The sequence below is a fragment of the Chamaea fasciata genome, unplaced genomic scaffold (assembly GCF_029207755.1).
Source record: "Chamaea fasciata isolate MVZ Bird 193981 ecotype frontalis unplaced genomic scaffold, bChaFas1.0.hap1 SCAF_9, whole genome shotgun sequence".
Classification (NCBI taxonomy): Eukaryota; Metazoa; Chordata; class Aves; order Passeriformes; family Sylviidae; genus Chamaea; species Chamaea fasciata.
Window position 1 is genome coordinate 479,574 of NW_027094094.1, and position 14,612 is coordinate 494,185.

Sequence of the window (14,612 nt, forward strand, 5' to 3'; positions counted from 1 at the left end):
GTGTCCAAGAGCCGCCCATCCCCGGAGTGCCTGGTGTCCAAGAGCCGCCCATCCCCGGAGTGCCCGGTGCCCGGCGGAGCTGCCCATCCCCGGAGTGCCCGGTGTCCAAGAGCCGCCCATCCCCGGAGTGCCCGGTGTCCAAGAGCCGCCCATCCCCGGAGTGCCCGGTGTCCAAGAGCCGCCCATCCCCGGAGTGCCCGGTGCCCGGCGGAGCTGCCCATCCCCGGAGTGCCCGGTGCCCGGCGGAGCTGCCCATCCCCGGAGTGCCCGGTGTCCGGCGGAGCTGCCCATCCCCGGAGTGCCCGGTGTCCAGGGGAGCCGCCCATCCCCGGAGTGCCCGGTGTCCAAGAGCCGCCCATCCCCGGAGTGCCCGGTGTCCAAGAGCCGCCCATCCCCGGAGTGCCCGGTGTCCAGCGGAGCTGCCCATCCCCGGCGGGCCCTGCCCCGCGCCCCGTCCCCGGAGCGGCAGCTCAGCCCCGTCCCGGCGAGAGGCAGCCCCGGGCCACAGCTGCGGCCGAGGCAGGAGCGCTAGGCCGGAGGAGTCACCTCGACACCAGGTCTGGGATTCCCGGCACAGGGAAGGGTCCGGACCTGCCCCGCTGCCGGCGAGGCGGCACCGCCAGCGCGGCGCGGCTCAGCGGGCGAGCCCGGTCCTGCCTGCCCCGGTCCGGCCCAGCCCCGGTCCTGCGGCGGTGCCAGGTGTGCCGGAGTCACCGGCAGTCTCTGTGCCGTACGTGGCATGGGGACTGAACAAAAACCTAAACCAGGAGGAATAGTTTCTTTTTACTTCCTGTCCTATGACGGCTTTTCCCGGCTCTCAGCACGGTTGTTTGGACCAATCGTGCTTCAGGCAAAAACCAGCGATGCCGCAAAGAAAGGAGCAGATCAAAAAGAAGCATACAAGCGTAGCAGTTTCTCTGCTTTTGAACCACTTCCCAGCACGTGCCTCTGCTGCAGCTTCATTTTGGGGTAAACACCACATCAGCTGCCAGTAAACCCTGCAGATTCACCGCCCTTACTGTCCCAGGCACTTGGAACGGGCTTCTGGCTCTTTCCCACTTCTGATGGAACGGGGAGCAGTGTATTTATTTGCTCCTGAAATGTCAACAGAAAAGCAAACAAACAAAAACCATCAGAGCTGCAAGCCTGGCTTGGAGATGCCAGTTCCCAGACACTGAGGGCATGAGGAACCTTCCACAATATTTAGAGACTTTACAAGCTGACAGAGAAGATGTATGGTTTTCGTCCAGTTTTTAGGAAAGCATGCAGATGTTCCAGTTCCTGGACCAGTCACTCCACAGAGCTTCTGGAAATGGTCTACATCCAGAACAGAAATGCAGACAGAAGGGGAATGAGGATTTGCCACAGAACGTTGAACAGAGAAGCATGCAGTCATCCCCAGCAAGTGCTGGAGAGCAATGGCATCAGCAACAGAGATAAAACCAAGGAAAAAATGTATAATGTCTGGCTACAGAGTCACAGGATGTGGTGCAGCTCTGGACTCAAGCAAAGCCTCCCAAAAACCAAGTGCTCAGGGCCTTGTCCCAGTGGCTTCCGAGTACCCCCAGTGATGGGCGTACCAGAACTCTGGCATTTCCTCATGGACCTTCCCTGCACTGCTCTGAATGCAGCAGCTTCTACCCTTGTCTGTTTAATATGCACGTTGATCATACAACACTGAATGTTCACAGAAGTTCACTATTTCTAGGAAGCACAAGCAAGTCTTGCACTGAAATTCACCCGCTTATCAAGGATGTCTCCCTTCCCCAGGCTGGTGCAGCTCTGTCTCCATCCACCCTGGGAGACAACTTTCTGTTCACACACTGCAGTGACACTACAACGACAGAAACAGCCTACAAGAACAACCACGTCCACACAACGTTCATGTAATTGAGGAAAAAGTGGGAAAGGAGCTGCAGATCTTCCTTTTCTGAGATGAGTAAAAGGTGCACAGTGGTCATAAATAACAAATACTTTAATATTTAGCGAGGACAGCTGAACAGGGTTTGTTTCCTTTTTGCTAAAAGGATGTCCCAGAAGACAAATGAGAACTGGCTTCAGAGCCTGGTGAGCAGCGGAGCCAGGATCAGGCCTGTCCTCCCAGCCCAGAAAAACAACACTGCCAGTTCATGAAAATAAACTTGTTTCAGCAGAAGAGTTTTGGGTTACATCCAGTTCTCTGAAGCGTGTGGGTTGGTCCTATCACACTGTCCCACCCAGTTCTTGACTTCATGTGCCTGGCAGCATTTGAAGTTAAAAATAAATATAAAAAATACCCAGTTTTTCAATTTCTTCCTCCAATTAAAAGCAGAATAGGAATTCGAGATCAAAACTTTCACTCTGAACAGACAGTTTTTAGAAACATTTTGAATGGTCAGGTCAGGGACACAAACAACCATTGCTTTAGTCAAAGGGAACCTTCTTTGTGCAAATCTGCTGCAGTGCTGGACTCAGTGACAGCTGTCTGCCCAGGAGTGCACAGAAAGGTCTTCACTGCCCAGACAGCCTGAGAAAAGCACAAATTCTGTCCTTAAATAAACTTCTGAAGTAATTAAAACAGAGCCAGAGCTGGCTGATGGTACTTCATGAGTACAGATCTCCCTCAAGTGATTTTTGTACGGTTTCTTTTCACATTCGCATGGCACACAGAGTTCAGCACACAGTTCTGAGCTGCTCCTGCAGGAAAACCAGTTTGGCTTTTCCAAAAGGACGGGTAAAGCCTCTAAACTTAGAGAGTTTCGTACATCAGGAGAACAAAAAACTCCAAAACAAGCTCCCGCCACACCTCTTTAAAAGCTTTGATGGAAGAATTCAGAACCAGGTCCTGCTCCCAGTGCCTGTGTGCCTGTCCCTGTGTGCCCGCTGCGGTGCCAGCAGTGCCCCAGCCCGGCACAGGGTGCCCCAAAGAGCCCAGACATGAACGTGCACTTAATGCCAACACCGCCAAGCGTCCCAGGACAATTCAAGATTTCTTTTCAAGAAATTGCAGTGGAAGGTGAGGAGTGAACATGCAGAGGCAGCTCTGCGTCAGGCAAATACAGCAAACAGGTTTTGGATCCTGTGTGCTCCCAGGGCACCCAGAGCCTGCCAGCGGCCTCGCACCCAGGGCTGAACGTTCTAGAGAGGGTGACGTGATCACATCCTGTAAACAGTGTCTGTGAGTCTCCCCAGGGCACAGACACACACGAGCACCTTTCCCTGCCTGTGCTCACCCCCGTAACTAAAGGGAGCTGCTTTTGCCTTGAGCCTGTGCCAGCCGGGATCCTCCTGTTAAGGGGAAGGCTCAGGGAGCTCAGATTATCTGGGCCTTTGTCTCTCCAGGAGCTTCTCCAGGGTGCTGCAGCCCACACGAGGTGCTCCTCTGCCTTTCCTGAGCTGCAGCTGAGGGAACAGGCCGGTGCTGCGGCCTCACCCACGGCCCAGCGCCCCGGCCGCAGAGCCATGCTCCCTGTGGTCACAGCCCCCACTGCACTGCCCGCAGCTTCGGAGCCTCCAGAGCATCCTTCCCACATCCCGCCCTCCTGGGCGGAGAACCGAGGCGCCTGTCCAGAGCCCGGCCCCAGCACGGGGCTGCTCTGTGCGAGGGACAGCTGGCGGGGGACCACGGCCCCGGGCCACGCAGGATGCTCGTGGCTGAATCCAACTGAGCCCCGATCTCCAGAGCCCAGCCCTCCACCCCTCCTGAGCACACCTTCGGCCCTGAAGGCAGTTTTGCTCTCTCCAGGCAGTTCTGAGGGCTGGACAGTCCTGGGCAGGCGCCGCACAACACAGGCACAGTCCCTGTCCGACCTGTGGGGGCTCCTGGCCTCCCACACAGTGACCTGCAGCGGCGGGTGCGGCAGTCCCACACCAGGGGCTCCAGCTGGAGCCTAACCTCACACAACAGGTCTTGTATGGCAAGGGAAAACCTGCGAACCACCTCGGTCCAGCACCATCCAGTACACCGTCCCTGGGCATGTCTGAGAGGAACGGCGCATGGCATCCAGAGGAAAACCAGCCCAAACCAACACTTCTACCTTCTGGCTCCCAAAGACTGAGCACAGGCAGGAGGTGAGCAAATGCCACGGCTCCAGGGCCTCGGGAGGTGTCAGAGGTCTGCAAGGAGCAGGGAAGCCCAGGGCGGGGATGGGGCAGGGCAGAGCCCAGGGCAGGGATGGACGGGGCAGGGCAGAGCCCAGGGCAGGGACGGGGCAGGGCAGAGCCCAGGGCAGGGATGGGGCAGGGCAGAGCCCAGGGCAGGGATGGACGGGGCAGGGCAGAGCCCAGGGCAGGGATGGACGGGGCAGGGCAGAGCCCAGGGCAGGGATGGACGGGGCAGGGCAGAGCCCGGGGCAGGGACGGACGGGGCAGGGCAGAGCCCAGGGCAGGGATGGACGGGGCAGGGCAGGGATGGATGGGGCAGGGCAGAGCCCAGGGCAGGGATGGACGGGGCAGGGCAGAGCCCAGGGCAGGGATGGACGGGGCAGGGCTGGCCTGCTGACTGCAGCCTCCAGCATGGATGCAGGAAACAGGCAAACACAAACCCACGACTATCTTAAGAAAAAGCTTGTGTGTGAGAGGTGAAGATTTCTTCTCCTTTACCCACCCATTCTCCAAAAGCTCTGGCTGAGCAGAGCCCCTGCACACCACACATCACCCATCACCTTTCTGGCTCTGCCACAGTCCTGTGTGACATTAAAGCCTCTCCTGACTAGAGCTTCTGCCTGGGAACTGTATTAGAAAGAAGCCAAGGTGAAGCCAGGGAAAAGAAGAAGAGACAAAAGAGTCAGGGACAGCAGGATTTGGCAAGGAATATAGGTGGGAGAGCTTCTCACCAGCTTGGGGAACAGTCCAAGAAAAGATCAGAAGCTGTTTTACTGCGGACAGACCAAAAACCTGAAGGGAAAATCCTTCCAGTGACAAACCAGAAGCAAAAGGAAAGCTCTCCACGTTACACCTTGGCACTTGTAACCACATCCCTGAGCCATGGGTGCCGTGAATCACAGCCCCGAGGTCTCAGCGGTGCTGCAGGGTAATAAACACCCAGGTGACAGTGACAGTCACACCCCCAGGAGCTGCTGGAACCCACCCGAAGGTACCAGGAGAGAACAAGACCTGTGACAACACCACAGGTTAATTGCTTTCCTCGGCTTTAGTGCTCTGCTTTCAAGGATATCATTTGTTACAGCTGACTGACTCATATGGATGAGTGCTTAACAACTTGAAGACATTAATGAAAACCATCAATTATATCTGACTTCAAATATCATATAAGAACAATGAACACTTTTGTTTGCTTCAATACAAGCTTTAACTTCAAGTTTTGCCAATAGCAGGAAAAGCGTTAGAAATTAAGGTGATCAAATAAAATATTTACATGTTAAAAGGATGTACAAATACTGACAGTAGTGCTCAGAGCGCTGAATAACTGCTACACGCCACTGGAAGAAAAGAAGCCAAAGTAACATTTTACTTTTAATACTCGTTCTGCCCCAGAATTATGATTATTGTGCTTAATGTGACCTTCTCCGCAATATGAAAAATAACATACTTCCATGGAAAGTTCAGCAGGGGAAGATGCCACTTCAGTAATAAAGATGCCAAAAGGATGCTAAAGGACTCTGGCAGGCCATTCAAGCAGCCACTGAAGTCAGGCCCTGTTTCCCCAGGACCACCTCCTGCCCTCCACAGAGAGAGCGAAAGATGGTTAGAGAATGCGGAATAAAGTATCAGCCCACACTCACACAGATGCATTGGGAGAGCTTCCACGTACTGCACGCATGCAGCTGGCTTGCAGTCACACCTGTCTGCCTGACTCTTTCCGTTCTTCCAGCTCAAGGCGAGAGTTGTGGGGCACAGGACAAGGCAAAGCGATAGGCAAAGTGCTGACGCTCTGCAGGGGGGTGGAAGAGACGCCTTCCGGAGCCACACTTAAAGCCAGTCTGTCTCCCCAGGTAGTTCAGCCACTGGAGTTCCTCTTCCCACTCGGATGGCGAGGCTGGGCATGCCCGTGGTGGAGAGGAAACGGAGTTTAACCTGGTGGGATCTCCCCTTCAGCAGGGAACAGAGTGCGCTCGGCGCAGCCACACTCACCTTCCTGAGGGGGTGCCAGGCACCCACAAAGCTACAATGCAGACAAACTCCTGCAAGTGACTCACTTTACATCATAAATGAGGAGTAAGTAAAGGGCTTTCCAAAGGAGGTGAGCACACATGGTACCACAAGGGGAGTGTCTGAGGTAAAAAGAGGAAATACATTCCTGGGGCTAGAATATATAAACAGTATGATGAAATAAATAATAGAAAAGGGGAAAGAGAGAAATAGTAAGTAAAAACCAGATCAGCTCTTTATATGTAAATCATGAAATCTGAGGGTTTGACTGGTATTCTGTGTCTTTGAAGTCAAATTTTGTGGTAGGAAAATTGATGATGAGAACTTTGGAACAGGAACAAAACCTTTAAAGTATGGCCCAGCGCTTGTCCAAGGTAAAAAAACTACCAGACCTGTGTGTAAAGCTTCCTTCCTATGGTATCCTACCCACGTGGCATAATCTCATATTCAATATGAAATAAAATAGGAACTAAGTCCTTTTAAACCCTCACACTGATACACTGGTGATTTGTGGAAGCCCAACAAGCTGCAAAATGCCAACTCTGCTGCTTTAAAACCACATTAAAAGAAAGGTGTAATTATAATGCACTTTGCCACTATTACCTCCTTGTGGTCCATGTGCTCTTGTTGTCAGTGATAACACTTAATCAAATGGAAAAAGAGACAGTCTATAAGATAAACCTCTGAGCATCTTCCCTAAGGAAGGCTAAACACTGTACCAGCTCTTCATGGAAACTCCTTTGCTCAGGGAATTGTAAAACTATTTGCTAAAAAGAAAAAAGTGGTGGATTTTTGCTAAAGAAAAAAGTAGATTTTTTTAAGTCTATAACTCCATCTTGGAGGAAACCTCCGCCCTCTGTGCTGCCTGTGCTGTTAGTGCTCCAGTCATCCTCAGCCAATTAGAGCTTTAACTTTTACCAGTACACGGATGCACAATAATGCGTCACTGCTTTATTGCGTGCCTGCTTTGAGTCTGGAAGAGAGGACTGTTCTCTGCACTCATACTCCGCTGTCACTGCAGGGGAGCAGGACACGCACCCTGGAGCACAGAACAGAGCTGGGGATGCTCTGAGTGGGGCACAGGTGAGCAGTGATCCCAGCACACACTGACAGGTGTCCTGAGCCCACCCCAGGGGTGCCAGGAGCTGGCTCCCTGGAAATGACACCCAGGACAAGTGTTCAGCTGCTGTGTGAGCGGGCTGGGAGGGACCGGCACTGACCCAGTGGGACGGCACAGCTGCGAGCACATCACCCACCAGAGCCAAACAGGGGAGCTCCTGACAGGGACCACCCCCAGGCAGCCCGCAGCTGCTCCAGGGACCAGCACCTGTCCTGGGACACCTGCACACAGCACCCGTGCAGCACAGGCCACCAGCACACAGCACCCGTGCAGCACAGGCCACCTGCACACAGCACCCATGCAGCACAGGCCACCTGCACAGAGCACCTGTGCAGCCCAGCCCAGCCCCCCTGCACACAGCACCCGTGCAGCACAGGCCACCTGCACAGAGCACCTGTGCAGCACCGCCCAGCCCCCCTGCACAGAGCACCTGTGCAGCACCGCCCAGCCCCCCTGCACAGAGCACCTGTGCAGCACCGCCCAGCCCCCCTGCACAGAGCACCCGTGCAGCACAGGCCACCAGCACACAGCAGCTGTGCAGCCCAGCCCCCCTGCACACAGCACCCATGCAGCACAGGCCACCTGCACAGAGCACCTGTGCAGCACCGCCCAGCCCCCCTGCACAGAGCACCTGTGCAGCACCGCCCAGCCCCCCTGCACAGAGCACCTGTGCAGCCCAGCCCAGGCACTGGGGCTGCAGCTCCCGCGTGGGGCCCGAGCCCGGGGCTGCCCGCACATCCCTCAGCTCATCCCCAGGGCAGAAGAGGGTTTGCAAACCGCAATCCCCTCCCGCAGCATCACCCCGCAGGGCACGCAGGGCCAGGGCTGTTCCACAGCCGGCGCCACCTCAGGGCTCCCCCTCCTGCACAGGGAGTTCAGAATGGAGTAAAACAAGAGAGCCTCCTAAAATGCAACGTAAACACCAGCGCGGCAGAAACTGAAAGAAAAACATTTGAGAGTCTGTCACGGAAAACCAAACAAACAGAAGGCAGAAACAATATTTAAGAAATTAACGGGGCCACTCCCACAACAAGAAAAAAAAAACAACAACCAGAAAGCAGACACCAAAACAACCAGAAACTAGAAAGCACAAAGTGCAGAGTCAGATAAAGAGAAGTTGAAGATCACTTGTTTCTACAGTTCCCATCATAGAGAACACTGAAAAACACTTTTCCCTTGGCCTTCTGCGTTATTGCTGAGAAAGCACACAGCCCTCAAAGGCGAGTCTGAGCTGCGAGCACACCGCCTAGCAGCACCAAGGAGAGCAGGACAGTGACCCCCAAGCGTGGGGCCCTTGTCAGGCAGCCCGGGAGCTCAGTGCCGGCTCAGCCCCAGCTCTGGGCACAGCGAGCAGAGCCAGGCCAGGACCCCGACCCACTCCTCTCCCCTCCTCAGTTCTGCTGCTCTTGCCCTCCCCTGGGCAGAACCGGGGCCCAGAATCCCTGCCAGCTGCCAGCACAGCCCAGGGAAGCAGCACCTACCGTGGACAGGCTGATCTGCCCCTGCAGGCGACAACACCACCGCCTGAGCCCCAGGATGGGTGAAGTGTTTCCCAGCACTGAAGGAACAAGTTTCTTTTTAAAAGTCACAATGAATCAAACATTACCTTTCACACAATCCCGCAGCTGTGATTTGAAGAGAGGGTGCCTTGAGTTGCAACACGCTACTCTTAGCGCTTCTTTAGAAATCAAAACCAAACAAATACATTTCCCGTCCTACCGCATTGGAAATGTTCCACAAAATTGAAATAATTATTCATGGGGGAAAAAATAGAAAAAAACAAAATGAAAGCCAAAAACCCTTTCATAGTTATCAGCTAATGCCAGCTAAATACACAGATGTCCAATACCAAAACAAACCTACACCCACTGCTTCAGAATCAGATTATTAGGACATGATAAAGAGACTGCACTGTGATCACCACCCATCAGAAGGGCAGCCTGTTTTGAAAAATTATTATGGGAACTATTTCTACTTCAAATTCAGTTGATAGACTTCAGCTTTTAACAGAAGTAAAGAATACTTCAAGTTCGTAGTCAGAATTAAAGAATAAGTTTATTTAAAATAATACTACAAGCAGGGGTTGAAGCAGGAAGTTCCATCCCTGCCCTCTTTGTGCACTGTATGAAAAAGGGACACGTTTCCCAAATGTGGAAGGTGAGGGCCACCTCGGAATGCCAAAGCTTGTTGCCCTACCACGGCACTGTCACACGGAGGCCAGGGTTCTGCAGAGTCAGAGCAAACGGGCACAGGGAGGGCAGTGATGCTGTTAGTCATGATACCAGAATCCTGGCTATCAGCACCACACAGCAATTCCCGGGCACACCTCTCTCCTCTTTTAAGCTAATAAAATAACTTGTTCTGGTTAACTTTTACCTACCTTGTCATCACTGCACAGCTATTCTGGCTAAACCTGTCCAGAGAATTTAAGAATTACACACATCCAGTGCATGAAGACTGAAGGATTTCGGCAGCTCTGACCTGATTTAGGCTCATGCACCGCAGTTTCAAAGACAACTGGAACAAATGAACTATTTTCCAGCCCAGGGAGGAATGTCAGAACCGGTACAGCAAAGCCTGCTGGGCACCTTGGAAATCCTTTCCCTGAAGACCTACATGGAGACACTTGACCAGCACAGATTGCCAAAGTCGCCTTGCTCAGGCTCAGTTCCAGGTAAGATTTTCAGGTGTGAGCACCAAGGTGGCTTTCCAGTGTTCGTGCCTGCACCCAGATGAACACACAGTACAGGGTAACAAAACTCCTGGGGCAGCCACCACAGAGGAATTGCAAAGATCTCCACCTGCCCCTGCAGCAGAGGCAGCCACAGCTCCTGCGCTGCCCTGGCCCTGTGGTGAGGGAAGACTTCCCCACAGTTCCCCCCTCACCTGCTGCCCACACCCCTCTGCAGGTGCCTGCCACAGGAAAAACAAGCAGCACTAACCCATTTAGAACTGGACAGAACGAAGGAGATGCAGCAGGTTGGGAAAAAACCCCTCAGGACATAAATTAGAGCCCTGTGCAGCAGAAGCAGCACAGCACCAGGCAAATGGATTCTGTGCCCACCACAGCACTCAGCTCGTTGCAAAGTACACGTGAAATTTCGTCAATGCAGACAGAGGAAGCAAAGGAAGCAAGGAGTCAGGGAGAGGATGGGATCACAGGTTTGGGCAGCAAGGGACTTTTAAATATCATCTAAATGAATTCCCCTGCCATAGGCAGGGGCATCAGAGGAAAGGGAAAAGATAAAGAGTGACTCATGGGTAGCCTGAACTCCAGCTTTTGTCACTGTGTGTACTGTGATAAAGCCAGGAAATGATTCTATAGCAAGAAAAGCATTAAATGCTTAAATAAACACAAAGGTACCAAAAATCATACATATTCATATTCATGAGATGTTCGTGTAAGGTGGAAGAATATTTGAAGATCTAATACTCCATTAACATTTTTAAAGAAACAGCAAAACTGCCAGAGAAGTGAAATGAACCCAGCTCAGTCCCTCTTCACTTTGCCATGTTTATTCACCAGCTCCCAGGCCACCACTGCAACAGGTAATTAGTGGATGGGGATGGCTGGCAGGAGCAAACCCACGTGTTATCATAACCTGCTTCTGGCAACCGGAGAGCAAAAAAGGCAATTTCCCCTCTTTGCAGGAGTACAGGCAGGTCAGCAACACCACTGGTCTAGGAGAGACTGTCCCACCCAGGCAAACCTGCCTACCAAAGGTATTTTAAGCTATAAAACGCCGGTCTCAAGAGCATTTGTACACACAAAACACACCTGAAGTGCAAACCATGCTGCTGCCACACAGCACCGGAGCGCAGAGGCCCAGGGAACAGAACCACAGGACATCAGAGAACACAGGGAGACGGGGCAGCACAGAGCCATCACGGGGTTTGCTGGCTGGGAGGGGACGGCAGCCCCAGAGCCCCCTGCCCACAGCAGCCTCGGAGCTGCAGGCAGGAGTGCTCCCCACAGGGCTCTGCCCACACGGACGGGATCCCAGCACAGAGCCAGCAGCACTGGGTGAGTGTGGGATGCCTGGCCACCCCACCTGCCAGGGCTCCTGCACTGCCCGGGGACGGCACACGCTGCCACCCTGCCTCAGGTCGGGCAACAGCTGACTGAGAGAGCGGCGTTTAATTCAAACGCCTATCACCCGCGGGAGCCAGAAATAGGAAACAGGAGTTAAAGGAATAGGAAGCGGTTTTCCAGCCCGGCTCTGGCACAGTCCACCAAGGCAAGTCCTTGTTCAGGACCGAAATCATTCCAGGTCACAGCAGAGAAACATATTCCTCGACTGCACGGGAAGGGCCCGGCAAGCAGAAGCAGCCACTTCAGACAGCTCCCACACACAACTCGAGGGCCAAGTCCCCAAACCCAGCTAATGTCACCTTGCCTGCACCCAAACTGCACTAACGGAACTCCAGAAGGCCGGCCAGGAGTTCCACCAGCCCCAGCTCCCACAGCCACACACCAGGACCACAACCGCAGATGTTCAGAGCGGCGTTTCCGCTTCCCACCCTGCAGTGGAACTGCTCCAAACAAGCCCGGTTTGCCGCTGCAGAGAACTCAATTTTCCATGGCAAGGCAGTCGCTGGCTGGAACCGAAGTGTGTTCTCAGCGGTACGGCAAACGCCGCACAGCCAGCACGCCCGGAGCCTGACTACCAGCCAGGAGCAAGCAGGAAATGGCAGGGTCTGACAGCCGGGATTCCCGCAGTGACACTGCTCCCCTGTGCCTGCTCCCGCCCAGCCACGGGAGCGCAGGGCTCGCGGGGAGGCCAAGCTCGGTGACACAGAGGTGCGGGAAAACGGCAGGAACCACCTGCTGAATCCCCACTGAACACACCGGCATCGTTCACACATCGGTGCTGTGTATGCCCCAGGCCACGACCATGACAACCACAATGAAACGAACACTTTCACAGCGTTCATTCAATACGAAGCGGCACGCTCGAGTGCCAAACTAACTGTGGGGATAGCAGTAAAAGTCGACTTCACTTGGAGAAAAGGCGAACTGCATCATTTAACTACAGCTGTTACGACCAAGGTGTGAACATCAGAACAGCCTTTAAAGTGGTGAAAAAGCAAAGCGGACTTCGAAGACCAGACAAAACCCCCCTTGGGTTACTGCATTTGGGGGCTCTGTGCCTCGGGCTTAGGGCAAAGCCCCTCCTGACACACAGCAACAATGACAGACAGCACAAGCCTGGAGCCAAGTCTCTGCCAGATGTGCATTACTCTACCGCGAGCAAAGCCCTGGAAAGGCTCCCCTCGTGCCGCGGGAAGTGCCGGCACTGCCCGGGCCCCGGGGGGCTCTGCTGCCGCCTCAGCGGCTCTCGGGGCCGTGTCCGGGAGCCAGCAGCGATGGCCAGCGACATCTGCCTTCATTCCGCGCCGAGCCGAGCCGAGCCGCGCGTTCCCCCTCCGCCCGCCCGAGCCAGCTGCGGCTCTCGCCTTATTTGCAGCGAAACGCTCCGGAGGTTAGCTCTCGCTGCGCCGAACAGAAATTACGCTGCGTTTTCGAATCGCACCGTGCCCGGTAGCCGGGAAGGAGCGCCCGGAGGCGGCCGGGGCGTTCCGGGGGCTCCGCCGCTCCCCCGAGGAGCCCCCGGGCGCTGCCGACGGCGCCACACGGGGACCACCGCGGGGCCGGGGACGCGGCACCGGCGGCCCCCGGCCGCGCCGGGGCAGAGCCGTCCCGGCCCCCGGGCGGCGCCGGGACACGGCCGGGACGGGCCCCGGCGCCTCCGGCCCCCGCCCGCCCGCCCGCCCGCCCGCCCGGCCCGCTGCCGCCGCGCCCGCGGTACTTACGTCGTCGAAGAGGGAGCCGACGTTGGCGGTGACCAGGAGCACCCCGGCGCCGGCCGCCGCCGCCTTCCCCGCCATGGCGCGGGCGGAAGCGCGGCCGGGAGCGGCGGCGCTGCGGGGAGCCCGGGGGCGGGCGCGGGGCGCTGCGGCGAGCGGGGCGCCGGGCCCGCCCCGTCAGCGCGGCGAGAGCTCCCGGCGCGGGCAGCCCGCGAACATCCGCGCCCCGCGGGGCCGCGGCTCAGCGCTCGCCCGCCGCCGCGCTGCTGCTGCTGCTGCTGCTGCCGGGACGGCTCCCGCCGGCGGAGGCTGGCGCCGGGCCGCGGCGCATGGCAGGGCGGCGGTGCCGGCGGGGCGGTGCGGGGCTCGGCGGGCCGCGGCGGTGGCGGTGGCGGGGCGGGTCCGGGCGCTCCGCGGGGCCGCCGCCGCTCCCGGCTGTGCGGGCGGGCGGGCGCGCCGGGATAGCGCTCTGCGCGCGCGACGTCACCGCCGCCTCGCGCCGCTCTTAAAGGGGCAACGCCACCCGGGGGGGACCGCCGCACGGCCCGCGGCGCTGTCCCGCGGCACGGCACGACACGGCACGGCACGGCGCGGCACGGGGGACACGGCTCCCCGAGGAGCGGGCGGGGCCGGTGCTGGTGCTGCCCCACCTGCGCACAGCGGCGCTGCCCGGTGCCCGGTGCCGGGGCGCGGACGGGGCGGGGCGGGCGCTGCCTCCCGCGGGGAGCGGCTCCCGGGGGGACGGCGGCCGCGGGCCCCGGCGGTGGCACCGGGCGGGGCTGGCGGGGAGCGGCCCGGTGCTCGCGGCGACGGGGCTCCGCCGCCCGGTGTTCGGCGGTGCCGGACAAACCCCCCGGCGGCGAACGGCCCGCGCAGGGCTGGGCTCCGGGGGCCGTGCGGAGCCCGTGGGTGCCCCAGAATCATCCGCAGGTCACGGCAGCCCCCGCTGCCGAGGGAACCGGGCCCGTAACTTTGCCGGAGAAATCCGGGAAACGACAGATCAGTCGTTGCCGCTTCCGTGAAACATCCCCCGCGGCGGCCCGTGTGTCACGGCGGCTCCCAGACAGGGACACGAGGGCAAACCTCGGCAGGCAGGGACGCAGCTGGAATGGCAAAAGCTCCGCCAGACCCTGAGCACCGGCCTTCCTTGTCAGATGTACAAAGTAAATATAAAACGAAATAAAAAAGACACTGAAATTCTGGAGTTCTGCCTCATCCCTGGGATACTTGCTGGCCTCCAGTGACCTGTGGCACACTGACAGATGCAATGTGGAGACACGGAACAGTGCTGGACTCCTCTGCAAAGCCTTTTCTAGGGTTTCATGCGGCTCCTGAGACAACTGCGTAAAGTTGCACAGCAGATGCGGTGATCGTACGTGAATGCAGCCGGCAGAGCTGTCAAAGGTGAGCTGATCCAGCACACCATCCTGGTGTGCCTTGACATATTCACAGCCAGGAAAAAAGAAAATAAAAGGGGGAAGGAACTTTGCTGCTGTTGTGTTTTTGGCACAGTGTTCCAGCTTCCAGCCAGCAGCGATTACATCAAAGGCAGGGTGTGCTGGAGGGAGCCGTGTCAGATTACAGCAGCTGGAAA

The 14,612-nt window shown here is 56.8% G+C and overlaps 1 protein-coding gene across 2 annotated transcripts in view; it reads right to left on the reverse strand.

Annotated features, from left to right (window-relative positions):
* The window catches only part of INPP5A (inositol polyphosphate-5-phosphatase A), a 183,018-nt gene extending 169,842 nt beyond the window's left edge, over positions 1–13,176 (reverse strand). For both annotated transcript variants that reach the window (XM_066190681.1, XM_066190682.1), the window contains exon 1: positions 13,025–13,176. In XM_066190681.1, the coding sequence (XP_066046778.1) occupies positions 13,025–13,099 (75 nt within the window). In that variant the 5' untranslated portion in view covers positions 13,100–13,176. The remainder of the gene's footprint in view (positions 1–13,024) is intronic.
* Between the last annotated feature and the right edge of the window lie 1,436 nt (positions 13,177–14,612).